This window comes from Cygnus olor, chromosome 5, assembly GCF_009769625.2.
Source record: "Cygnus olor isolate bCygOlo1 chromosome 5, bCygOlo1.pri.v2, whole genome shotgun sequence".
Classification (NCBI taxonomy): Eukaryota; Metazoa; Chordata; class Aves; order Anseriformes; family Anatidae; genus Cygnus; species Cygnus olor.
This window is the reverse complement of record NC_049173.1, coordinates 24,103,768-24,128,264: the sequence shown is the minus strand read 5'-3', so window position 1 is coordinate 24,128,264 and position 24,497 is coordinate 24,103,768. Positions and strand designations below refer to the sequence as shown.

The 24,497-nt window shown below is 49.4% G+C and overlaps 3 protein-coding genes across 13 annotated transcripts in view; 2 read left to right on the top strand and 1 right to left on the bottom strand.

The window, feature by feature from the left end:
* The window catches only part of FLVCR2 (FLVCR heme transporter 2), a 34,473-nt gene extending 18,401 nt beyond the window's left edge, over window positions 1–16,072 (top strand). For 2 of the 5 annotated variants that reach the window (XM_040558361.1, XM_040558364.1), the window contains 7 exons: window positions 836–903; window positions 1,607–1,710; window positions 6,376–6,486; window positions 7,082–7,187; window positions 7,651–7,762; window positions 8,170–8,225; window positions 8,989–10,529. In XM_040558361.1, coding sequence (XP_040414295.1) covers window positions 836–903; window positions 1,607–1,710; window positions 6,376–6,486; window positions 7,082–7,187; window positions 7,651–7,762; window positions 8,170–8,225; window positions 8,989–9,120 — 689 coding nt within the window. In that variant the 3' untranslated portion in view covers window positions 9,121–10,529. Of the gene's footprint in view, window positions 1–835; window positions 904–1,606; window positions 1,711–6,375; window positions 6,487–7,081; window positions 7,188–7,650; window positions 7,763–8,169; window positions 8,226–8,988; window positions 10,532–10,648; window positions 10,807–14,884 lie in introns of those variants that run through there. The other 3 variants (XR_005820191.1, XR_005820190.1, XM_040558362.1) reach the window with 3 other exon arrangements.
* A 759-nt stretch (window positions 16,073–16,831) lies between these two features.
* Window positions 16,832–19,201, bottom strand: ERG28 (ergosterol biosynthesis 28 homolog). 3 transcript variants are annotated; one of them, XM_040558366.1, is made up of 5 exons: window positions 19,004–19,199; window positions 18,785–18,875; window positions 17,506–17,624; window positions 17,262–17,360; window positions 16,832–17,124 (listed from the first exon to the last, which is right to left on the bottom strand). In XM_040558366.1, the coding sequence occupies exons 1-4, from the start codon at window positions 19,134–19,136 to the stop codon at window positions 17,281–17,283; spliced, it is 423 nt and encodes a 140-aa protein (XP_040414300.1). In that variant the 5' UTR covers window positions 19,137–19,199; the 3' UTR covers window positions 16,832–17,124; window positions 17,262–17,280. The 3 variants fall into 3 exon arrangements, with proteins under 3 accessions (XP_040414300.1, XP_040414299.1, XP_040414301.1); XM_040558365.1 differs by lacking the exon at window positions 17,506–17,624 and having other exon boundaries at window positions 19,004–19,201; XM_040558367.1 differs by lacking the exon at window positions 17,506–17,624 and having other exon boundaries at window positions 16,832–17,360; window positions 19,004–19,201.
* A 212-nt stretch (window positions 19,202–19,413) lies between these two features.
* TTLL5 (tubulin tyrosine ligase like 5) overlaps window positions 19,414–24,497 on the top strand; it is a 126,152-nt gene continuing 121,068 nt past the window's right edge. For 4 of the 5 annotated variants that reach the window (XM_040560523.1, XM_040560524.1, XM_040560522.1 and 1 more), the window contains exons 1-4: window positions 19,415–19,674; window positions 21,574–21,683; window positions 23,371–23,453; window positions 24,297–24,403. In XM_040560523.1, coding sequence (XP_040416457.1) covers window positions 19,571–19,674; window positions 21,574–21,683; window positions 23,371–23,453; window positions 24,297–24,403 — 404 coding nt within the window. In that variant the 5' untranslated portion in view covers window positions 19,415–19,570. Of the gene's footprint in view, window positions 19,675–21,573; window positions 21,684–23,370; window positions 23,454–24,296; window positions 24,404–24,497 lie in introns of all 5 variants that reach the window. The other variant, XM_040560525.1, reaches the window with a different exon arrangement.

Sequence of the window (24,497 nt, the reverse complement as noted above, 5' to 3'; positions counted from 1 at the left end):
CAAAGTTGCTTGAATGCTGAAACAGAGTGTCTGAATGGGGCTTGACCAGTATCTCCCCCAACGGTTTCCATTCTCACCTTGGGTGATACTGAGAAACCTTCACCAGGTGGCTGACGCCTGTAACAGTTAATCTAACTTCCCTTTCAGAAAGACAATTACTTTCACAGTTGTTTTTTTATTTTGTTTTTCAGGCTTCAGTGATATCTTGTAAAAATGTAAGCCTTTTCCCATGCAGACGCACACGCCAGGTGCTTGGGGGAAGTGCTGTCTGTGCTTCGCCATCAGCTCTGCTCCCACTTGCCTTCTGGTATCTCTTGGCTTTGGGAGGCTGTCCTTCACTGCCTGTCAGCAGGGAGAATGCTGTCAGGTGGTTCTTTGGGAAGGAAACCCCGCTGGTCAATGGCACTGGTGTTCATTGAATCCCAGGCCCTTTTTAGAGGTGTGATGCTGAGGTGGGTGCTTTGCCAGTATTTTACTTTAGCTGGGGAGAGGAGAAAGCTCCACTGCTGAAGATGCCTCTGCCTATAAGGGGAGGGTTGAGGCCGTATGAAGGACTTGCATGACCTTTCAGTACTAGAAATATGCACAGCCTTTCTTCTTCTTCAGGTAAGAACCATCCTGAAACTGTAGGGTGCTTCCTCCTGCATGCTGAGATCTAGTTGTCCTTGGTCTGTGTTTCTGCCAGTAACCTCTGTCCAGCCAGTCCAGCTGGCTCTCCTGGTACTCTGCTGCCTTGCTAGAGGACACTGTCCCAAAGGTCTTGCTGCGTTCCTGCCCTTTCACAACCCAGCAGGAGAGCCAACTGAATGTGCTGCGTTTTTTATCCCCCTCTCAGGTCTGAATACAGGTTGCTTCTACTCCCTGTCCACTCTGCTGAACCGCATGGTGATCCATCACTACCCAGTAAGTGCACCCAGTTCTCACGGCCCTCTGATGCTTGCTGTTCTCCAGCCTGCCATTGTCCAGCTGGGCTAGCTGCCCAAGGAGCCTGTGAGAAATACAGTACTACAGCACTTCTGCCTGCTTCTGGCACAGGTTGGCGGGCTGGCTTGAGAGCGTTGGTTCTTTCCGTTCTTTACAACACCCTGTGAGAAGCAGGTGAGCTCTAGCAAAGACACCTCCTTTACACCCTAAGTGATGAGGGTGTGTCTTCTCCCATCAGTTGCTCTGCCCTGTTCCTGACAGTGATTTCTGCTGGCACAACTGTACCTGGAGGCTGCTTACACTCCTGTGGCAGAAGGGTGGAGTGCCTCAGCAGCTGAACTGAGCTCCTGCAGTGCTTCCTGCTGGGGCAATGTGCCATACAGCTTGTCCATGCTGCCTTGTAGCGGGTCCCCCTGGCTGGTCTGGCCCAATCCGGCTGCCAGCAGGCATTGTAGGGTTTATGCTGACTCCCCTGAGAGTACCTGTTCGTGCTGGGCTGGCTCATAGGGAAGTGCCTAGGCCCAAAAGGGTTCTTGCAAACGCTGTTTCTGGTTAGCATGTTAACAGGAGAAGATGTGTGTGGGACACTAACTTTTCTGTCTCTTCCTGTCTGGATTCTCCACACCTCACTTGCTGTTGGCTGTGACTTGGCTCCTGCATTTGTGTGTGTGTCTTACCACAGGGGAAGGAGGTGAATGCTGGCAGGATCGGACTCACCATTGTACTGTCGGGGATGGCTGGGGCTCTGCTCTCTGGCCTCTGGTTGGACAGAACCAAAACCTACAAGTAAGTCCCTTATTTGCCTCTGTGCCCGTAGTGAATCTGCTGTTCTCCCATTCTGTGCAAGGAGCAACCCAGCGCAGCTGCAGCTCAGCCGTCTAAGTACTGAAGGAGAGGTTTGTAGGGAAAAAAAATGGTTCTTGAAAATCCAGTTAGTCTGAAGTGAAGTTTGGAGCAGCGTGTTCGTCTGTGCTGGACCCATACAGGGTCTAGTTCTAATGCTCCCTAGGGAAGCACAGGGAGAGGATGAGATGGCCTGGCAGCTCCTTTGCCAGGGATGAGAGAGTTCTTGGCACAAGCAGAGTAATGACTGTACCAGACCATTTCTCTGCCCTTACAAACCAGCTTCTGTGAATCTTTGTCCTGCGTAATGAAAGACGCATTGAATCCAGTGCCCAGAGGCATTGTGCAAGTGTGCGCTGCTGTATTCAGGGCAGGGGCAAAGGGTGCTGGGGTTGTGGGTGGATGATTCTGGATTTGCTGCCTAGTGGGTTGGGAAAGCAGATCTGGCCAGCGTACCCTGCCATTTGCAGTTTGGGTGAATCTGGCAAGCTGTGGACTCGCAGCTTCTGAAGTGGCCTGCGGTACTAGCTGTCAAGTACAGAGGCCAAAAATGAGCAGGAACTGGGCTCCTGTGACAAGAAGAATGGTACGCGAGGACTCTTGGGGGTGCTGGGGGACAGGAGCAGATGACTAATAGAGAGACCAGCAGGTTGCTCGTTGCCGTTTCTAGATCGTGTACCATTGATTATTTCTCATTTGACAGGCCGAGGAAATGGAAACACAGATGTTGTGAGCTGCACTAGCTAACTGTGCAGTCTGACTTGGCTCTTCCCAGCCCGGGGCTAGTGGCAAGGTAGCCTCAGCTGGCACTGCTGGGGTGGATGCTCCTCCTGACTCTCCCTAAATGGAGCTTGGCTGTAGCACGAATGCTGAAGAACTCCGTGGCTTACGAGGCAGAGCCGGGACTTGCAATTTGGCAGCACAGGAAAAATAAATCCGGGATTTGTTCCAATGTCCCTGCTTGGAGGGACCACGTAGGCGGGCAGAGCTGTCTGAGAGTGCAGAAAAATAGGCCTCTGCCACCCATGGATTTTATCCTACAGACTCGTAAGGGTATTTGAGGATAGATTTAGCCTTAGGTGAGGAAAAACACTGCGAAGAACTTGCTCTCCACTGCAGCCCACTAAGTGGGATTTCTGTGGAATGAGCAAATTTTTTTCTGAATACTACAGAGTCTTTATTTAGCCTCATTTAAAAGTCTATTTAAAAAACTGTCAAGATGCCAGATGTTCTAAGTAGGTACCCTCCCCCTTCTCTCTGCTGCTCAGATAGTGTCAGGAATGAAATGGTAAGCACATGAAAATCAGGAAGGAAAGATGTCAAGTCCTTTTTTAGTCAGCTTGGGGAGAGAGAGAGGAGCAAATCAACGGGATCCAGCTGTGAGAGAGGAGCAGGGGGAGGTTAATAACACTACGTGGATGTTTGATCTTTACTGTCCCATCAGCAGTTCTTTGCAAGGGTGAGGCTGTGCTAAGTCAGGCTTCCCCCATCTGTTGTGCTCAGGCACCAAATGGCCTTGCATTCTTGCTTTTATTTGGCAGGCAAGTCCCTGCAGCAGCCCCGGCACTGTTCTTATTTTGGAATTAAGAGGCACAGATTTGGCCCATGCAAATACGCAAGTGATGTGACGAGCGAGCCATCCCAGGGCGCGGGCTGCCTTTGGTGGGATGTCGGGCTGAGAGCAGAGCACCTCTTTAAAAGAACGCGTTCTGACGTTGTGTTAAACAGGGATCCCCGTGCATCCTTCAGGTTCCTGGCCGAGAAGAGAGATGGGATTCTGACACCTGGAGACTGCTGGTTTGCTTTGGGTGCCTTGGTATTTGTAGGGGAGCCTGGCTTAGAATCTCAGGGGTTTAGGGACTGGATTAACGAGTGCTTCTCTTTGGCTTTTAAGGGCAGTATGCACGTGGCCTCCGGGCTATTCCTTGTGTAGTGAACATGCCTTCACCATATCATGCCATATACATAAATATTTTACGAAGGCTGTCCTCTTTTTCTTATATGAGGGTCGCAAGTATTATAAAACTAAATGTTGAAGGAGGTGGTAAAAACAAACAAAAAAAAACAACAGCAAAAAACCCTCAAGCCAGCGCTCTCCAATTCTTCCCATTTCCAGAATTTGATGCCTCTGTCTTCAACAGTGAGATCCTTCTGGGAGCATGGGAACAAAGTCTTTACTTAGGGTCTTGTTCAGCCTGGAATATGTGCTGTCCTCATGGTAAAGCCTGCAGAGGCTGTCTGTCATCCCAGCCCATGCAGCAGAGAGCACCGGAGCTGCACAGAACATCCCAGTGAGCAGCTGAAGCTGTACAGTGAGCTGCGAGCCTACCTGCCCCTTGTTCATTTGTTCTTTCAGGTGCTGTTTGATAAGCCTCCAGTGTTCCTGCAGCTCAGATCCCTTGTGAATCTGGTCCTGCTCCTTTGGCTTTCCTTGTCCGTGTGACCTTGTGAGACACAGTTGAGCTGGGCTATGGCTATTTCTTGCTTGAGAGCTTCCTCTGGAGTTGGCTGAACAGCAGAGGTGGTGTTCTCCATTTCAGTCCTGTGTCTTGCTGGCTCTGACTCTGGTTGCCTTTCCTCCCTAGGGTCTCTCTTTCTTCCCGGTCCCTTGTACAAGCTCTTTAGTTCACCTCTTAAAAAGGCTGTGAATGTGGCTGTGGGGCAGGTAAGTGTCAGGACAGCATAGATTCACCAAAATGATCAGTGTGTCAGCTCCTTCATGGATTTCCCTTTGCCATGGAAATGCAAAACCAGCTGGTGCTGTGTTGGTGCCCGAGCTTCCTTCCCACACCTTGTGGCGCAGAGATAGATGCCTTAGATGTCCTAAGGTGATGTAGCAGGATGTGTAACTTCCACTGTGCACCCACTACAGTGGGCATCCTCTCAGGGGAGGCTGGCTGTGCCTGTCCCAGCCAAGGATGATTTTCAGTCCCTGCAGGGCCACCATGGGCACAGATTGCTAAAAACACCAGGATGCTTTCCAGATGTCCTCCGTGAGTCTGTTTCTTCTTCACGTTTTTCTCTCTCCCGTAAGATATTTATGGCTATGATAAGAGGCTTATCAAGGAAAACAAGGCATTCTGCCGTGCCCTGGTGCCCCTAGGGCCACAGAGCGTTCTCCTTGTCCTCTGCCCAGTGAATGTGGTGACAAAAGACCACTTCCTGAGCAAGTGCTGTGTTGGTGTCTTTCCCTGGGGATTCCTTTGTTTCCCTGTTGCCCCATCTACTCATGTCTCAGCTAAGCCCTTTGCTTGTATGCAAAAATCTGGGCCTTGTGTAGACTGCCGAGCACTAAATCTCCTTTTTTGTCATCAGTGGTATACTCAGGGGAGCGTGGTCTTGCTGAAGTCCGATTTAGCAGAAGTCTGCCTGGGTGCTTGAGGCTGTTTCCTGCAGCAAGAGGTGCATTGGGGCTGTCTGCTGAAGTCCCACTTAGGGAGTGTGGCAGGCAGGGACCAGCTCAGTGCAGAGATTTAGGGTCCTTCCTGGTGAGTGACTTCCACTGTACGCAAGCCTGGGGTCTTGTTCCTTCCTAAGTGTTTGTCAGTTCCTTTTGTACTGCTGAAGCCTAATGAGTGGGGGAAACAGATTAACGAGGAAAGCTTGTTGTCTCCTTTAGCCAGCTAACGTGTGGTAGATGCAGTACCTGCGACAAGATGGAAAAGTTTCCTTCACTTTTCCCCCTAATTCTGCAACTCCAGTGGAAAGCACCACTTGCTTTAACCTGCAAGAGCTGCTTGCTTCTCTGAGCCAGCCTCCTCTTGTTCTTAGTGAGGGATCGTGTGTTCTGGGAACTTCCTTCTTACAGCTTGACTAATGACACAGCATCAATGTGAAACAAGGTCCTGACCACATCTGGTCACTAACTCGTTCATCCTCTTTGCCTGGAGATGAAGAACAAAGTGCAAATATGGGCAACTGTCAAGACTGTGAATCAGTTACAAACTGCGTACAGTACTTGAGTCACGAGGCTGGGAAATTGGGTGAGATTTCATAGGACTAACCTGAGACCTCTGCACTGAGACCAAAACTAGTTGGGCTGGGTGTAAAGTATTATCCAGATGTCCCAACTGTCCCTGCTAGCAAAGACTAAGCTTTGTAGGGTCACAGGTGCTTCCTGGATGCCATGCTGCTGAGCATGTATTTTAGCACTGAACCCTGCATGGCTTGGAGACTCCTGCTTATGGAAGCCCCACCTGCTTTGGACTTGGTCTGTGCAGCACGATAAGCTGTAATTCTTGCCTTGAGCCTCTCTTGCAGTCAGCCCGCTTTCGACCAGACTGGTGTCCCCTGTTGGACTGGGGACCTGAGCTTCTTGGCTGCCTCACAGGTGCCTCCTCATAGGTGTGATGCCCGGACCCCACGCAGAGCTAACCCTCTGTGAGGTCGGGATATGAGAACTCCTAGGTCCTGTTTTTGCTTCTCCTGCTGTGTGTGTAGACCATGCTGGGCTCTGTAGCAGTCCAGTTCCTCTGTCTGTTGTAAGGATGTGAGAAAGCTGTGCAAGTTTTTTTTGTTACCATGTGCTGCAAACTATACCAAGATCTGTGGGTGAAAATAATAGTAGGATTTGATTAAATAAAACCCTGACTGTGCTTTTCCTTGCAGACAGACGACGCTAGTGGTCTATATCATGTCTCTGGTGGGAATGATAGTCTACACCTTCACTCTGAGTCTAGGCCACCTCTGGGTGGTCTTTGTGACTGCAGGTGTGCTGGGGTAAGTTCATGTGCAGGCTGCTTTCCTCTGTGAGTAAGCTAACAGGATATGGCAGGGAGGCAGGAGTCACGGTCCTGGAGGGATTCGGAAGAGCCATAGCCTGCTCCCCCATGGTATAAGGACAAAAAGATCCATGCTTCCCATCACTCTCATGTGTTTTGTTACTCAGGGACATTAGCACAGCCTGCTCAGCTGCAGCTGCCTTAAATGTCCCAGGTAATCAAGGCAAAGCATTTGGGAAGTGAATGGGACGGGGGTGCCATAGATGGCCAGGGTGGAGGAATGAAAAGCATGTGGGCCTGGGTGGCTGACAGACTGTGTTGGGGGTGATGCCCTTCAGAGCTGCTTGTGGGAGATGTTGCTTTTAATGCCTCATTTTTGCCAGGTCCTGTGCCCCAAGGCTGCGTGCAAAAGTATTTGTGGGTAGGAGGGAGACCTATGCTGTGAAGAGGGACTCAGCTGCATGGGCTGTGGCAATAATAGGGGAAACATCCCGTGCAGTCAGTCAAGCATCCCAACAGGGATTTGGGTTAATTGTGCCTCCTCAGTCTTCTTCCTAGCAGTTACTGAGCCTTTTTCTTGTGTTCCTTTACAGATTTTTCATGACAGGGTACCTTCCCCTGGGCTTTGAGTTTGCTGCAGAGTTGACATACCCAGAATCAGAGGGAACATCATCAGGACTCCTTAATGTCTCAGCACAGGTAGGTGTTCTGGTTTTTCTTTTCTTGCCTCTTTAAAAGCAGATATATCAAACTGGAGTTCCCATCCCTCACCCCCATTTCTTGTCCGTGATTGTCTTGAACCGCAAATCCAAGCGCATCAGGATGTGGCTTTTCAAGTGACAGTCCTTGTGGCATTTCTCTGTTCTGTTTCTGCTAAGGAGAATGTCCGTCAGGATACCAGTCATCCTTGCCTTTTCCAACATTGCTCCTAGCAGCCCAGAACCTGCCTCCTCTCCACTGAGAGATGGGATTCCAGCATTAAGGGTCACCTGTCTTTCTCTTAGCTGTGAGGAGGTGCCCCTGGATGTGTTTATAACCAAACTTTAGCCTAGGCAGGCCAACAGCTTGTCTGGCCTCTATGCTCAGATACCAAGATAAAGCTGGGAAGCTGTTCAGGCTGCTTCATGATAACACTACAGCTTGACCCTGCCTTTGCTTGTAGATCTTTGGTATCGCCTTCACCATCAGCCAAGGACAGATCATGGATCACTATGGGACAAAGGCAGGAAACCTCTTTCTTTGTTCCTTCCTGCTCCTGGGGACCATTATGACAGGTAACTAAATTTCTGTGTTCAGCTGTGACTCTTCCCCTTGGGCTTGGCATGTGAATTAAAGGGCTTTGGTGTGTAGTGGTGCCTTCAGGAAAGGGCAGGACCCACATGGCAGCCCCGTAGCAATGCTGTTGTGCTTTTTCAAGCATCTGGCCTGTGTTACAAAGAAGATCCAAGGCTTCTTGCCCTGGCTGCTGGCTGGGGTCTCTAAGATGTGCCTTCTGTGCGTTGCAATAAGGAGTCTGTGCCCTGCCTGTTTGAGAATTGTCTTCCTCCTCTGGGAGAGTGGTTTCCATTGCTTGTCATTATGCATTCTCCTCTGCTGCCCCTTAGAGTCCTGGGGATATTGATTTGGGGTCTCTGTGGCAACTGAACTGTCTTTTACATTTCTCTTCCTCCCTCTGTCCCAGCATTCATTAAGGCTGATCTCCAAAGACAGCAGGCCAATGCGGAAAGTGAACGTACAGTGAGTAATTCCCCTTCAATCCCTGTTGCACCCCTGCTGTTAGCTCAGGACAACCCCCAACCTCCCGCCCTTCTAGGAATGGGGCTGGCCCTTTCTGAGTTACAGCTGTAGCTGTGGTTCTCTTTTCATATCCCACCACTTGCCCAGCCTATGGGGAAGCTCCTTGCTGGCATTTTCAGACAGGTGGCTGTAATCCCAGCTCTGCCAGCTGCTGGGAGCCTATATTTGCTTGCTTTAATGTCACGCAGTCTCTGTAGGCTCTGGTCCTCTGGGAATTTGCAGGGCTTTACACATGTTGGTATTGCCTAAGGAGAGATGTGGGGCAATGCTGTGCTGGCCTCTCTCTAATAATGCACTGAGCTCTCCAGTGCTTTCCCCTTGTTTAGAGCTGGGTAACCATTCTTCCAGCTCCTTAGAGAGGCAGGTTGTTCCTCACATTTCCTGTCCTCAGCTGCAAAGTGTTGTTCATTGTTTGGGACAGAAGGAAACTGAGTAGCAAAGCCCAAATTGGGGCTTGAGCAGCCTGCCTCCTCATGCTTCGTGCAGCCCTATAGATAGGGCTGCTAGCTCATGTGCGAGCACTAGAGTTCAGGGTACCAAGTCCCTGTGGTGTGCTGTGCAATAAATGCTGCTGTTTGCATGTGGGAGAGGACCTCTAGTGAACGAACTGCAGTGGATGTTCTCAGAAATTCTCCCTGTAGGGAAAGAGAGGGGACGGGTGGTTTCTTGGGGCGCTTCTTACTGCTCTGGGCTCCTCTTCTAGGACGTTAGCAGAGCCATCCACTCCGTGTTCATGAAGCCATCAACGACCATGACTACCAAAGTGCATAAGCTCTGTTCTCTGCTTGCTCAAGTCAGCTCTTTTCAGACGACAGTGCTGCCTTCTGTCAGATAATCTAGCAAATCTAATCTGGAGAGAGACCAGAAGGTCCAAGAAGCAGCCCTGCTCCAACCGGCTGCTCAGGAAGGTGGATTTTCAATTACAAAATATATGCTTTTTAATTTAATTTTGTTTTATTTTTACAAAACTATCTGAGCACAAATGCAGAGGGTAGGATGAGTAGAGGGAACTGATGCTGCCTTGGGTGGTTGTTGCACATAAAGTTCTAGAGTAGACAAAAAAAAAAAAAGGCTGCATGGTTGAACTAGTTTGGGTAAAGGAGTCCCTCCCATTGCCATAACTTAAGAAGAATTCCTGCTTTTTTCTTCTCTGAGGCTGTCAGCTTGGGTTGATTTTAGTAGTGGTGAGCCTCATGGCCTACAGGACTGAGCTAAAAGACTACTGCTCTCCTGGAATCCTGGCACGAGTGGAGTTAACTAGAAGACACTTAGCTAAGCTGAGCTGGGGTAAAGAGCAGTCTGTTTTGATGCACACCAAACTGCCTGTATCCCTTGATTAGAGTGATGAAGCAGAAGATAAACTTTAAGGCCAAACCATTCTCTGCATGCCCTGTGGTAACAAGGGCCATGAGGAGAAGTGCTGGTGACACTGCCTGTTAATTCAAAGCATGTTTGTGGAAATCCAGGAAATATCAAGGTCCTTTGGCAGTGTATATAATCCCTAATAATAATAATAAGGTCCTTTACCTTTGTCAGACACTTCTCTTACCAGATGAATTGTATGCTTTTACCATTTTTTGTGTAAATCTAAAATACAGTTGTAAGATCTTGCTGCTGAGCAAAAGGTGTATAGGTTTCACTTCTATAACCCTAAAAGCTTCCAGAACTGACTGCAGTAAGAACCAGAGATGTGTGTGTCAGGTAATAGGTCTCAGTTAGTCAATAACTTCATTGGCAACTCCTTCTCCCTGAGGAGTCATGCTCTGTAGAAGTCATGATGGATGCCCCTTCCACCCCCCACCCCCAAATGTGGCCTCTGAATGGCTGAGCTCACCTGGTTATTTCTCAGGTTTAACAAACAACCCCGGGTGCTTGACCTACTGAAGTGGGGCTGAATCTGGTGTTCTGCGTTAACGTGGGTGCCTCAGTCAGCTGGGTTTAGGCACCGTGTGCTGCCTTTGTGGAGAGCTCTGATGGAGTCATGTACTGGAGCTTTGCTACATGGCATGGCTGCCTCACACGTGCTTGGGTGATTTTTACGGGTTTCTTTCTTTACCTGTTCCTCTTCTTTTATTTTTTTCTCTCCCCTCATTTCCCTCCCTACTTGCTTCCATCTTTTCTGGGATCTGACTTGTGGCTGTTGTTACAGAGACTCCAAGGCAGCAATCAGATCACGGATTATGGACTGTAGCTTGTAACCCTAACCCCATCAATTCCCATTCCTGTTCACTAGCTCACACGCAAAGGTAGGAGAATCATGCTAATCTGCCTGTCTGAACATTCATGGGTGGCACAGGCACCAAGCCAATGACACTTGTGGGTCAGCAACAACAGCCGCTGAGTGCTGGCCTTCCTGGGGGCGGGTCTGAGAGGAAAGATAAGACAGCTTTCCTGAATAGTGAAGATCCCACCAGACTCGCATCAGATGGGGGCATTCAAAGAGGTGCGGCAAGGCAGAGCCTGGTATTGCAGCACATGAAGAACTGAAGTGTCAGTAAGTTACTGGGGAGAGGAAGTGCAGGTATTTGGAGGCCTTTCTCTGATACTTTTATTGCCCAGATTCTTGGCTGGAAGTGATACCAGGAGCTTTGTAGAAGAGTTGGCTCTCATCACAAGCAGGGTGTGTGGCCAACTACATGAAGGATTTAAAAAAAAAACAAAAACAAAACAAAACAAAAAACCAAAACCACTTTGTCTTAAGGAAGTCATTGGGTTGGTGCCTTTTGGTATATGAATCTCTGAAAATTGTAAAGCTCTGTGCTTGCTGATCTGTGAATCTCAGCTGCACTTGGCATTTTCTCAGCTGTTGCTTCGGGTGTAGTGCTTTATTACTCACTGTGCTCTGCTTTGTGCTGGCTGGCTGCCCTGTCAGGTTAACCTTACTACCCTTTGCTTTTCATTAAATGCGTCTATCACTTAGTGGCCACAGCCAACAGGGCTAACAGATAACAGCAGTGAGAGTGTTGGAGAAAACAACCGTGATCCTGCAAAGATTGGAGTGTGTGCTACAGGGAGCATGAAGCCGCCGGACTTTGATGCAAGCGTGAGGAACAGTCACACGGGCAGGGAAAGATCTGCCTCTAGGCTGAACACTTCTAGTGCTGTCTCCACATCGCAGTCCATAGCGTTTTTAGCAGGCATTCATGTATGGTGTTAGTTTGGGACCAAGTAACTGAGAAACTGTAGCTGTGCGAGCTGGGTGAGCCTGCAGTGGTGTGCTGGTAATTTTTTTGCTGGCTGAAGCTTATGTCATTGCCTTCGCTGCTATCAGCCCTACCTTGGTACAGCTGCCAGTGTTACTGCTGACATCCCAGCTGCAAAACGGACGGTGTGAGGCTCAGGCGTGCTGCAGTATGGCTGTTGCAAGGAGAGGACAGGCTTCCAGAGTCGGATTAGAGCTTCCAGAGGATGCAGAGTTGTGGAGCTGTGCAGGGCTCATCCTTCCCACTGAAATACTGCACAGGGCTGCATGGCCCTGTTGATGACAGTGTGTCTTTCCCCTCTATTGACCCAATGGAGGTGCAGGTGGAGGCAGATGGCCCGTCCTCCAGAGTATTGGCCTAGCAAGGTTTGAGTTCTCCTGGTGGAGAAACAGAAATGAGCCGGTGGAGAACTGTCACAGCTTTAAACTGGGCGTTCAGTTTTGGTGCAGAGTGGGACTGCAGAACAGCCTGATTACCCAGTTTATTAAGACACACAAGGGAAAAACATACATTTTAATTCTTATACAGAGAGACCTTCACCTAGCAGTTTGTCCAGGTGATGAAATGGAAAGATGAGAATCTGGCTGAACTGTTGACTTTGCAGGGAGGAGTGTATTGTGCCGCAGCCTCAGTGAAGAGAGTGAGGGTTTATCAGCCTTGACTCTCTGCCCAGGGATCACAGCCTCTAAGCAGCCACCTGTCAGAGCTTTTGGTGAGGGCGTTCACACTGCAGGGATGTTCTTCCCTTCTTTCTGCAAGACCTGCCTTGTGTTCACAAACACTTTGTTTACCATCAGTGCTCTTCTCTGCTTATGATTATAATTAATCAGGTGTTGCAATTAATAGAACCTGTAGTGGATCTAAATTAGCCTAATGGCACTGTGAACACCTTGTCCTCTATTAAGAAAGCTGTAATTTGGTTCCAGCAATCCTCCTGTTTCTGTCAGTTTCCAGAGCGTTAGCAGGGTCAGCTTTCTGTATCTCAGGTCACTTGGATCAAATGCCCTTTTTGCATGATGATGAGTCCCTTCGTGAGCTACCGTTGCTGTAGGTGTATCTGAAGCCATTCCAACGTTCCACCTTAAGGCTTCGTGGTACTGTCAGTTGATTCAGGATACATATCAGTCATGTATAGGCCGCGTACAGCCTGTGCTCATCTGCTCCTATAGAGGATGGCAGGGCTGTCTTATTTTTTTCTCCTCCAAACTGGGCTTTGCTAGATCTCTTTGAAAATAGCAAATTTGATTAAGGTGTATTCAGGGCACTTTGTAGTGGTTTTATATAGGGGAAGATAAATTTAATGTTTTTTCTGCGTGTGTCAAAATCTTATTCTTGATAGCAGAAAGTATGGAGTAGAGTGCTTTCTGACTCTTTCCTGGTTTTTGAATTGTAATAAAATTAAAAAACATTATCTGGAGTCTTACTCTAGCAGCAGAGATGAGCACTGATGCGTATATATGATTTTGAGGTCACGGGTCATTCTGGATGTACAGCCACAAGAAGAGATTTGTTTAAAGCAGGACTGAAGTTCTGCTGTGTCCTCACGCCATGTATAGGATAGGTCAAGACTTGCTCAGGGCTAAGTACCTTGTATTGATGGTTGTTTATTTGCAAAGATGCATGTCATAAATCTCAGTGGAATACCCATAAGCGTGTTTCATTTTCATCCCAAGGAAGTGTGATTTAGAGGCTGGTTAGGGCCTCAGGGAAAGCATTCTACCTCTATACCTTGCAAGCTGTAGCGTGCTCTAGCTCAGTAAAAAATACCAAAACAAAACCCACAAAAAAACCAGAACTGATGGAATCTTGCACAGTAGGCACAAACAGTGTGCATGCCATCTGCTGCTTAAACTTCCATGCTCCCTTCCTGTATTTACTGTGGCAAGCACTCTTCTCCCTAAGCCACGGGCAGGCCAACTGCACAGCCCCTTGCAGCACTCCCACCTGCGGGAGCAGCCTTCCCTTCCCAAGGCGGGGGAGCCCTGCAGGCTGGCTGATCTCCTAAACCACTGTTCCTGTAGCTCCACGGCAGGTAAGTGGTGTCGAGACCCCAGAGCTACTTGGGGAGCCTCTTCAGGGCTGCCAGCATGCTTCTCTGATTCATTCTAGTGGGATTTCCCAAGCCTGAATGCAGCTTTCCCATTATTCCTGCCTCTGGCACTACTTCCTGCAACCCCTCCTGCTGGTAGGAGGTTTTTCTGCACTGCCTGGCTTTTGCCTCGAGGCATCCCTTTGAAGCTCTCCTGACCTCACTCCTGTGCTTTGGAATATTGCTGCTGCCCTCTGTACAACCTTTTCAGCTGCAGTTTGTGCAAGGTGCTACTCAAAATGAAACTGTTTTGTAACTCTTGCTTCCATGCTGCGTAGCCTTCTCTTGAACTGCACTGGGGATGTGAGCCTTTCTTATGTACCTCTGACTCCTGCCTCAGATTTGAGTTTTGCCCCGCAGTGAGTTAACTCAAAGCCCAGGCTCTGGGAGACTCCACATTTACCCTTACCAGTCTGCATGCTGTTCTCTGAATCAGTGACAGTTGGGGTGTCTTACTATAAGCAGTCAGAACTTGGAGAGGTTTCTGTTTTATTTCTTGCGGCTCTTTAGGATATGAGTAATGAACTTTGAAGAAGGCCTTATCTGTACTACTCTGTGGAATTATCCCAGCCTTAAGACCAAGCTGGGGTCAGGGAAGAAAGCAGGCAGAGGGTGCCAGCGCTGAACGGGGGTGGGGTGGGGATGAGTAGGCTTGAAGGTGAGCAGTACCAGAAACCTGTCTGGGAGATGAAGAGGCCCTCTGATGTGACAGAGAAGAGAGGAGGTAGTTGCTGTGCTGAGCCTCCTGCTGTAAAATTTGGAGGGTGCACAGGATACAGGTTCTGTGGCACTTGCACGGATACTGCCCTTCTCCATGGCATGAAGGAGGAGTTCCCAGTTTCTTCCCTTGCCCAGAGAACTGGCCCTGCAGCTTCACCGCTTTGAGGTCGACCTCACATCACAGTGGCATCATCTGAGGACTGCAGCAAGTAGCTTAAGGGAAGTGGGATCATTGCTCTGCCCTGCTGCCCCTGTGTCCCTTCTGTGAGCACTAAAATCCTCTGGAGGCAGAGGAGGGAGCCAGGTGCGCTCAGGTTGAGCTCTCTGAGGGTGGTGATTCTCCTTTGGGGATGTAAGTCAGGTTGGATGGGGTTTGGGCAACCTGACCTAGTGAAAGATGTCCCTGCCCGTGACAAGGGGGATTGGACTGGATGACCTGTAAAGGTTCATCCAACCCAAACCATTCTATGGTTCTTCGATGTCTGCACACTTGCAGGGGGCTGTGAATGAGCCAGCCTCTGGTCTCTGAAGCCTAGGTCTGGCCACCCGGGATCCTAACCATATTTTTTCCTCTGTCTGACTTGCAGAAAGTGATGCCAGAAGCCTGCGCTCTTCCCATAGTCCTCAAGGAATCAAAGCTGTAAAAAAGAGGGGTGGCAGAGCTGGGAGATGGAGGACCTGCCTCCCCCCACCCTCATTCCCACCGTTGCTACCTACACCATCCTCCTGTTACATGTCAATTCTGGTGGGGGGCTGCTGAGAACTGCTCCTAGGCTGTAAGAGTGAAACGAGAAGGGAGTTGCTCTCGTCAGTTACACCTCTGCGTCTTGCTGTTCTGGAGACTGTGCTAAGAGGAGAAGTCAGGAAAAGCCCCTGCTGCCCCCACTGCGTATACCTGGAAGAAAAGCACACGTGCTCAGAAAAGCCTGGTCGTGTGAGGGTGGCACCTCATAGGTGGCCTCCTCTCGCAGGGAAGGTGTGACCTGAAACGCAGGTGCTGGACCACGCTTACTTTGTGAGTAACCCTGAGGGAGTTGTGATCCCTCTGAGGAAGAGGGATTCCTCGGAGTGCCTGCGCTCTTTTGTATCTTGCACAGGTGATGATAGAGCCCTCAGCACATCACCAGCCACTGCAAAGCGGCGCAGCTGCTGCTGCCAGCACCAGTTTTTGTATCTGCCTGAGGATAAATCTCCACTAAGAATTTAAGTTGCTCTGACATTCCTATGTAGGAGGAGTAATCGAGAGATACCAATGTGCCTCCTCTTGGAGGCAAGGTCTAGTTCGGTAGCAGATGTTGAAGCTACAGCCTGAGCCCAGCTCACCACTGCGCTAGCAACAGGACAGTCAGACCACAAGCTCCCCAGGGTGAGGATCACGTCTTCCTCCTTAATGACAAAGTGCCTTTTGCAGCTTTTGACACTGCGTAGAAGTCTGGGGAGTACGATTCTGAGCTAACCAGCCAGGGCTGCGTTGCCCTGCATTGCTCTGGGGAGGTGTTTTGAGCATGATGGGAACAAAAAGGTGCTGTAGTGTGGAAACTTCTCCCTTGTAACAGAGAACAGGAGGAGAGGGTGGGGGTTGAAGCCCTCTCACCAGCATTTGTGTCTTGTAGACACTGCCCCTCTGTATGCTGCTGTTTAGCTTCCACTCACAAAGGGAAAGAGACCCATATCTCCCTTTGCCTTCCTTTCCAGCATCCATCCCCTGGTGGGAGACATCAAGTGTCCTTATACTTAGAGCATGCAGTGATGTACATACCATTTTGGAATAACAATAAAAAAAACCAAAACACAAATATGGAATAGATAAAAATAACCTTCTCTAACATAGTTTTTAACATTTTTTAAGTGAAAATGTGCAGTCTTTTGACCAAAATAAAAGTCCTTTCTTTGATAGTTGGGGACTGAGCAGGGATGGGGTCTAAAATGGCTTTTAAATATAAATTTTATATTAAAAACACTAAGTGTACAATGAAAGGTGACAATTTCATATTAAATACTTGAAACTGTCTACAGGTGCTTTTTGTTTTAGTCTGAAATATTCTGCAGAATAATCCTTTTTCTGCCTACTGCTACTGTTGTGCAATTTTTCTCTTTTTTTCCCTTTCTTCTTCACATGCTTCTTCACATGCACAGGCTTCCCAGCTAGCAGCTCCTGCTGGTTCCATCCTGCCTTCTGTGCACTGCCCATCTGTTGTGGGCATTATTTCATCTAGGTCTAAGCAACCTGTTCCTGTTTTCTGTCCGTTGTAGCTGTAGCTCATTGCAAAGGCAGCTCAGTCCTTGCTCACAGATGCATGGGGTTTGCTGTCACTTGTATGCTGCAGAAGCAAGAGCTATAACCTGTGTGTGTGTGTGTGTGACAGGGAGAGAGATCAGTCAGACCTGGAGCTTTGTTGGAAGGAGTCAAGGAAAGGCTCCCATCTTGCTGTAAAGAGAGGATTTTTCCTGCAACATGGAGTAGAAACTGCCTGTTCCAAGGTCGTACATCCTCTACTCCCTCCTGCATAGCTGAAGAGACAGACGCAATGCCCTGCAGTTTTCTGTCATTTATTAGAAACAGCCCCTGCAGAACATGCGCATGCAAGTTACACAGCAGTGCCGGGGCAGCACATTATCCCTCCTTCCTGTCTAAAGTGTTCGGTGGATCCCAGGTGGCTCTCTACACCTCCTCCCCACAGGTGCGGGGGGAGAGCAGTCCTTAGTGCATGGGGCATGCCAGAGACATCCCCTGCCACCCCTCAGGGAGGGGCTCACCATACGCCCCCAGCAAGCTTTGACATGAACTCCCCTGGGGCCTGGTCGTTGACATCGGTCAAAGTGTTGCCTGGACAAGAAAAAGAACACTCAGCAATGAATGATTGACAGAGTCCAACATCGATCTGCCGGTGGGACTGGTGTCCTGGGGACGTTCAACAGAGCTCCCGTGGAAGTCTGGCAGTGAAGACAGGAGACAATGCTGACCTGTACAAGACACTCGGTCTCAGTTTTTCTTCTTGTTTTGTGACAGTGCTTCTACCTCCAGGTACTGCAGCCCGATCAACATCCCCAAGATAGAGAAACCTGTGATGGAGATATGGTCTAAGTCATGTAGAAAGAGCTGGACAGATGAGATAGTCACCTGCACCGCCCCATGGACAGTTCTTGGGGAGCTGATAGCTCCACAGAGTCTGGGGGGCAGGAGGGAAGGATGCAGAGCTCTACTCACTTGCTACCATGAGGGGGGCCATAATTCCCATTGTCAAGGCTGCGGTGTGGTAAATGAAGACCTCCGAGAGGAAGTGAGCAAGGGCCACAAAGAAGGTGAAGAGTGTGATGTAATAGAGGCTGTTGGAAAGCAGAAGGAAACAGGTTATCACACACCCCGTAGCACGAGCATGGCTGAGAGGAAAAGCAGTAAACCTGCATGCTGCCCAGTCTGTCCTTGCTGTGGGAGCACAGAGGGCACTTGGTCCCCAGCCTAGTGAGGTACAAAAGCTCCACGGGCAACAGCTGGGAGGAGAACAGGGCAGCATGTTCGCTGGTGCACTGAAAGCCACTGTCACTGTCTGGCCTGAAGGTAAGGAAAGGGGGGAGAGCAAAGGTAGGGAACTGGTGAAGTGAGAAGCAAGTGTGCATGCAAAAAGAGGTGAGAACTGGATGCGCTGAGGAACAGGGCAACAGGACATGGCTGACTACAGGCTGCATCGCCCAGGAAGACATCTTCCCACCTGCGCTCTGCTACCCTCTAGGGGCCATAGCTGTAGAAAGGGAGCAGGCCCATGAGCTGCAAGATACAAAATCCTTCCGAGAAACAATGGGCTTTATTGCAATTGCCATTGCCACCACCCCCTGAGCCACAGATTAATACAGGTAACCGGAGTCCCTGCACCTCCCCACCACAGAGGAGCCTGGGCAGTCAGTGGGGCTGCAGGAGGCAGTGACAGAGCAGCGAGTTCCACCAGCCTCCAGCACAGGCTCTGCCTAGCGCAGACCCGAGTCACTGCAGGAAAATCCCGCTCAGAAAGACTTCTGACACCACAGGGGAGAAACAGTCTGCCTCCTGCCACACCTGCCACAGCTACACACAGTGCCTCAAGCCTTGCCATCAGCCCCAGGTAAAAGCATATGACAGAAGGCGGAGTGTGAGGACCACAGCAAGGGCTCCCTCAGCCCGCCATAGCTGTTATCTGAGCTGTCATAGGAAAAGAAGTACCAGGTATCAGTGGGATCAGCATCAGCAGTTAGCTTAACATCCACAGAGCAGCAACGACACCTGCAGATGCTTCCCAAGCTGGAGCTCAGAAATGCGTGACACAAAATCCCCTCGGACCTCCCGGTAACACAACACAAAGGAGAACGCTCTCCCCGCGCAGACAGGAGGCAGAACCAGCTAATGCAGAAGCGCTGCGCTACTCCCAAAGCCCTTTCGGAGGGACGCCCCCCCCCCCTCCCCGTGCCGCTCCCCAGGCCCCGTAGCAGGCAGGTGCCCTGCCTCCCTCACGTACGTCTGGTTGCGGATGTCCAGGGCGCAGAGGCAGCGGACCACGGAGGACAGCAGGGTCCAGATGCCAAACGTCCGGGCCTGGAGCCCGTTCACTGCGCAAGAAGGGGGGGGGGGAGAGAACCGAGGTCGGCGGGGGGCGCTCCCCAGGGGAGCCCCTCCGGGGCCGGCAGCGGCGGGGCGCCGCGGCCCTGCCAGGCCCCGCGATGCGCCCAGCCCTTACCGAGGCCGGGGCTGGCGGTGTAGAGCTTCTCGGAGACGAAGCTGTAGTCGCGGAAGCACTGCAGGGTGTTCCCGGCGGCGATGACGGACACCATGAGCAGCCAGCTGCGCAGCACGCACAAGAACCGACTCATCCTGCCGCCAGGCCGGTCGGCGGCACACTGAGCGCCCGCTCCCGGCGGGGCCCGGCCCTACCGCCCTCCCGCGCTCCCATTGGCCGCCGGCCGCGCGCCACGCGGCGCGAGAGCGGCAGCCGCCAATCAGCTCCCTCTCTCGCCGCGCTCGGTCCCGCCCCCTTCCCTCAGCCAGAGGAGGCCGGCCGTCGCACCTGCGCAGTGCGGACGGCGGGCTGCGGCTGCGCGGTGAGGCGGGGCGGGGCGGGGCGGGGCGGGGCTGGGCGCGGCGGTTGTTGTAGTAACGGGGAAGCGCCGCGCGAGCGGGGCCGGCTGAGGCGGTGGAAGGGGGGGGCGGCCGGCCGGGCTGGGCCCCCCCGCGGCCGTTTAACGGCCACTAACGGCACTAACGGCCCCCGCGCGTGCCGGGAGCTCCGTGAGAGCCGCCTGAGGCCATGCCAGGCGCCGCGGCGCGGGACGCGGAGCAGAGCGGCTCGTCCGCCGCCGAGGAGGAGGAGGAGGAGGAGGAGGGCGAGGAGGGGGTCGCGGACGGGCTGAGGTGAGCGGGACCGCGGGGTTCGGCGGGGCCGGGGGGGCCGCTCCGCGCGGGCTCCAGGACTGCTTCTGTCTGGGGTCTTGTTCTGTGGTGTTTGCAGGCTGGGAGCTTTCCTGGGGGCATGTGAGAAAATGAGAGAAATTCGCGGCTTTTTTTTTTTTTTTGTCGCTGTTGCTGTTTAGCTTTAGTTTTTAACTTCCTGCAGGGAAGGAGGGTGTGCTCTACAGTGGCCTGCTGTGCACTGTTTTATATCCTTTCTTAAAACTGGCTTATGACAGCTCTCATATTTCTCCTCAGCTTCTGAACTCCCTACTAGCTACTAGCCTGTTCCATCCTTGCTTGGTAGCTTCTTTTATTTTTGCTCCCTTCCTCTTCCCCAGACTGGAATCCCTATTTTGTATTTCAGCTGCGCCTACTTTAATGCATCCTCTTTGTTTTCTTATCACTGTGTGTTTCTTCTGAGTGCCCAGCTGCAGGCAGCAGGGATTTAGGGCTCTAGGGAAACCTCACTTCACACCAAGTAGCTGCTTCAGGCTTGCCAGACCCTTATGGACCACCAGGTGAAGAGCTGCCTTTGACTACAATGTCTTTCTAACAGCCTGCCTGTGTTAAGTGGCCAAGTGTCACGCTAGGAATGAAGGACCGTCACCTGGAGGATTGTCTGAGCCCTGGTAGCCTTACTGCAAATCCTCGGGGCAGGCTTAACGTAACCTCCCCTTCTGTTGCCTCAGCTCATTTCCCACTTATATAAGGCTCTGGCCTGTCATGTAAGTTCTGGAATCCTCTTGGGTCCCTTCCATCTGAACAGCTCATTACACCACACCAGTTGATTTCTGAAGGCAGTGGAGGCAGATGGCAGTGCTGTGGAATTGATTTGTCAGGGGGATAACCTGGTTAAGAGGACCAAAGTTACACTAAGAAGGACTTTCCTTGTGGTAAGTCTAGGAAATGTTTTGTCTTTTGTAATGTCTCCAAACTTTTGGCAGACAATGATCTTGCACATTGTATGGTCACATGCTTCTTTGTTTCTCTGTGCCAGTCTTTCCATTTTTTTTAATGTAGATGGATATAGATATGTCTCTCCAACCCCTTGGTTTCTGGTTAACTTTTTCATAGCTCTGTTTCCTTAAGCAGGGATTAACAAGTAGTCTGAGTTTTGTTTGCTTTCTGTCATCTTAGGATTTTGTGTCATAGCTTTTATTTATGTATGTGTGTCATTAATTCCTCTACCTGAGCAGCTGGTAGTTCCCAATGTAGGGCTGATGTTTTGGGCAGGACAGATCTTGGAACCTGGAGCAGCTTTGAGTGGCTTCCTGGGGGCATCGCTGTTGAATTGTGGGCTCACATTCCACTGCGCCTGGCAGAAATTAGAGAGGAAGAACACACACATTCATTGTGTTGAGCCAAATCTTCTCCAGTCTGTCAAATTTTGCAGGAGTGCCCTTTTGCTCACTTTAGAGCCCAGGATTACAACCAGGCAGTATGCACAGATTTTCATCTCTTGTCTTAAATTAGAGACTGAAACCAGTGTTGTAAGGTCTGGTTGTGTGGATATCAGTAGTTACAGCCTACTCTGAGCTATGGATCTTGTTCTCGGATGCGCTATAAATCCGGAGAAACGTAGCTGAAAACTCAAGAGTTTTCTCCCAAATTATACTCAATAAAATCAATACAAATTAAGCGAAGCTCCTACTTAAAATGATAAGGCTGACCCACAAAGAGGATGATTTGGAAGGTTCCCTTTTTAGCTGAGAACCAGGGTACCTCGTGTGTGTCTGTGTGTCCCGCCCATGGGCTAGGTGAGCAAGCAAGAGCAAGCGTAGGGAATTTCTGCATCCTCCCAGTCAGTAACTGCTGTGTGCGTGAGGCTCAGCAGCTGCTAATACTGTCTTGCTATTTTAGGGATCACCCATGCATCAGGTGGACTGGTGGCGGCTGCAGGCGGATCCCTATCTTCGTCTTTCATGCTGATGCCATTCTGACCAACGACAGCTATCTCCGCCTAATTGGAGGTGGGTGCAGCAAGGCGACAGCTTCTGGCCTGAAGGTGTGAAGCAGAAGTCTCACACTGAGATGTTCCCTTCTCTCTGTGGGGAAGAGGAATTGATAGGAAGGAAACTACAGTCTTCTCTTGTCTCTGAGCTCTGAGACATTCAGAAACACTTGGTCAATCGGTGAATGTTTATCACGTTTAGTTTGTGACAAGTGCTTATCTTTGGCCCTCTGATGGGTCCTGGAATGCTTTGATTTGGAACAAATCAGATTTGGAGGCTGTGCTAGAACTTATGACCAGAAGATAAATGCACTAATTTGTAGCTGAGAACTTAAAATCAATCCTTCCAGTTTGAGTCTTGAGAGGGTTTCATCACGAAACAGAGCTGCCAGCCCTACGGTGGTATTAATAGTAGTAAGCTTTAAAAACAAGTCTCTGTTTCTACAGCCTCACAACTGTGAGTAAGGCTGTAAGCAAAATGATTGCTTTTAGAACAGCACTGCAGTCAGACTAAACCTGTCTAGTGTCAGACAAGGGAGAGCTTCTAAATAAGGCAAAGTTGTTACAAAGAGTCACTCCAGATTGCGAGAGTTAGTGCTTGTGGGTGTGTATGGCTGGGAACTCATTCTGGATGTGCTGAGCTGGGGAAAAACTAAAATCCACTCAGCTTTTTCTTGTGTAGATGCTGACACCTCTTTCTTCTCTTGCTTCTCCCTTTCTTAGATAATTGGTGCACTCATTTCTAATGTCCTAGCCAAGCAGAAATGCTCCTGGCTCCTTTGGGTAAGGGGTGGAGAAGGTGATTTGTGTGTAAAAACTCCTGATCCTTTTGATGTGAGTTACAAATGTACTTGAATGGTGGCAGAAGCTGATGCTGACTGTAACTTGTGTCCTAATTGGAGTGTGGTGTTTCTTATGCTTTTTCTCAGGCAGTAGAGGATTTTTTGTTATTTAACAAGTCTACTACTGGACAGTGCAACTTCTTAAATTTCCTTTAGACCTTTGTCTAGTCACAGATGATGATACTTCTTAGTCTTTTCTTTGGACTTATTTTTACTGGTAGAACATATTTTCTGAGACCTAATCATGACTTTTTACTCAGGAAATATTTTCTTTTTCATTTAATACTTGTCCTATTTACTTTATTTTTCAACTATTTTTGCAGATATTTATTGGAAGATCGGTACAGTTGAATGAGACATGAACAAAAATTCATAGACCTTGAAAGACCAAAATGAAACACTAAAAGTGGTCACATAAGTTAACTGTGTCAATGAGGGGTGTATGGCACGATTGCTTTTAGCTAGGAATACTCATCTTGAATTGAGAAGAAAGAGCTGAAATCATTATTTGGAGTGTTATAAAGCAGGCTATGAAGAGCTGTTTAAAAAAATAATATATAAATATATATATCAGGACATCCTAACAAACGAACAGGTTTTTATTTTGATAGGACAGGGTTCAGTGATGTAGAAATGTTATACCTGATGACAGATGTAATTTGCTTCAATTGGATTTAATGCCTCAAGATGTAGGCAAATGGTGACAGAAAGTACCTGTCTGTTATGTGCTGCTACTGTGGATTAAGTGCAGCTGTTCCGTGCCGAGTCCTATGGTGCTCTTCTCTGTGGTTTGGTAGCATAGGTAACTTGGGTTTATTCTTCTGTGTGCAGACTCTAGCGTTGTGTCTCTTGCTTTCTTAACAGAGCACTACCACTTGTCCTATAAGATTGTACGGACGGACAGCCGCCTGGTCCGAAGCATACTGACTGCCCATGGATTCCACGAGGTGAGTGCAACAAGCTCGGGATTACCAGCACGTTGGCAAGTCTGATTATGTGCTGAGCTGGAAGGTGTGTCTCCATGTGGACATGTCTTATGTGTGTGGTGTTTTTTGTTGTTGTTTACTCTGCAGGATTAGGACCAGGAAGTTCCCTTGGACCCACTTTGTGTTTTTTCTCTTTTCCTTCTTTTTTCCCCTGCTCTTCTCCGTGTTTTGTCAGCTGGGGAAAAATGTTGTGATTTTTCACTCTGAAAGGATTATCCTTTACCTAATTTTGCAGGCTTAAGCCTAAAAGGGATATTTAAGTTAAGGTTATTGTGCATTTCTCTTCCTGCTTCTAGAGTGTTGCTTCACGCCCTTGGGAAGATCTGAAGGATTTAATGTTTCAGCCTTTGCAAGCTCATGGAAGCATTGTTGTGGTGTCATATGTTTCTTCTAGCACCTTCCTTGCTCTAAAGAATGTCCTGTGTGCAGCTAGTGACAGTTTGAGAGAAGTGTTTGGGTGGTGAATTTTCTTCTGAATAAGGCAAAGTTGGGGGATTGGTCTCCCAAGTTTCCTGGGAAAGTCTGAAATGCTTTATAATTGGGTTTACATGGTCTATTAAAAGAGCAAAGCCGTAAGCTTGTATAGAAAACTGATATATTTATTTCCAAGCACCACAGTACAGTAGCTTAGGATAGGAGTCTGTGTAGAATTGCCCTAATACTAGAGACGAATAAAGGAAATTGTCTTAAACCGGAATTGCTGTGGCCCCACAGACAGAAGGGCGCAGTCTGTAGGACAAGTGGTGGTGTTTCTCACTATTTCCGTAGCTTTACGTGCTTTTTTTTTTTCATGTTGTTTTTTAGGTGCACCCTAGTAGCAGTGATTATAATCTCATGTGGACGGGATCACACTTGAAGCCCTACTTGCTGCGTTCCCTTACAGATATTCAGAAAGTCAATCATTTCCCTAGGTAAGGCTTTGACATCATATTTTGCTGAACATCTTTGTCATGGTTTGCAGAAATGTGAGTATAGATAGCTTGCTTTTTTTTTTTGTGATAATGA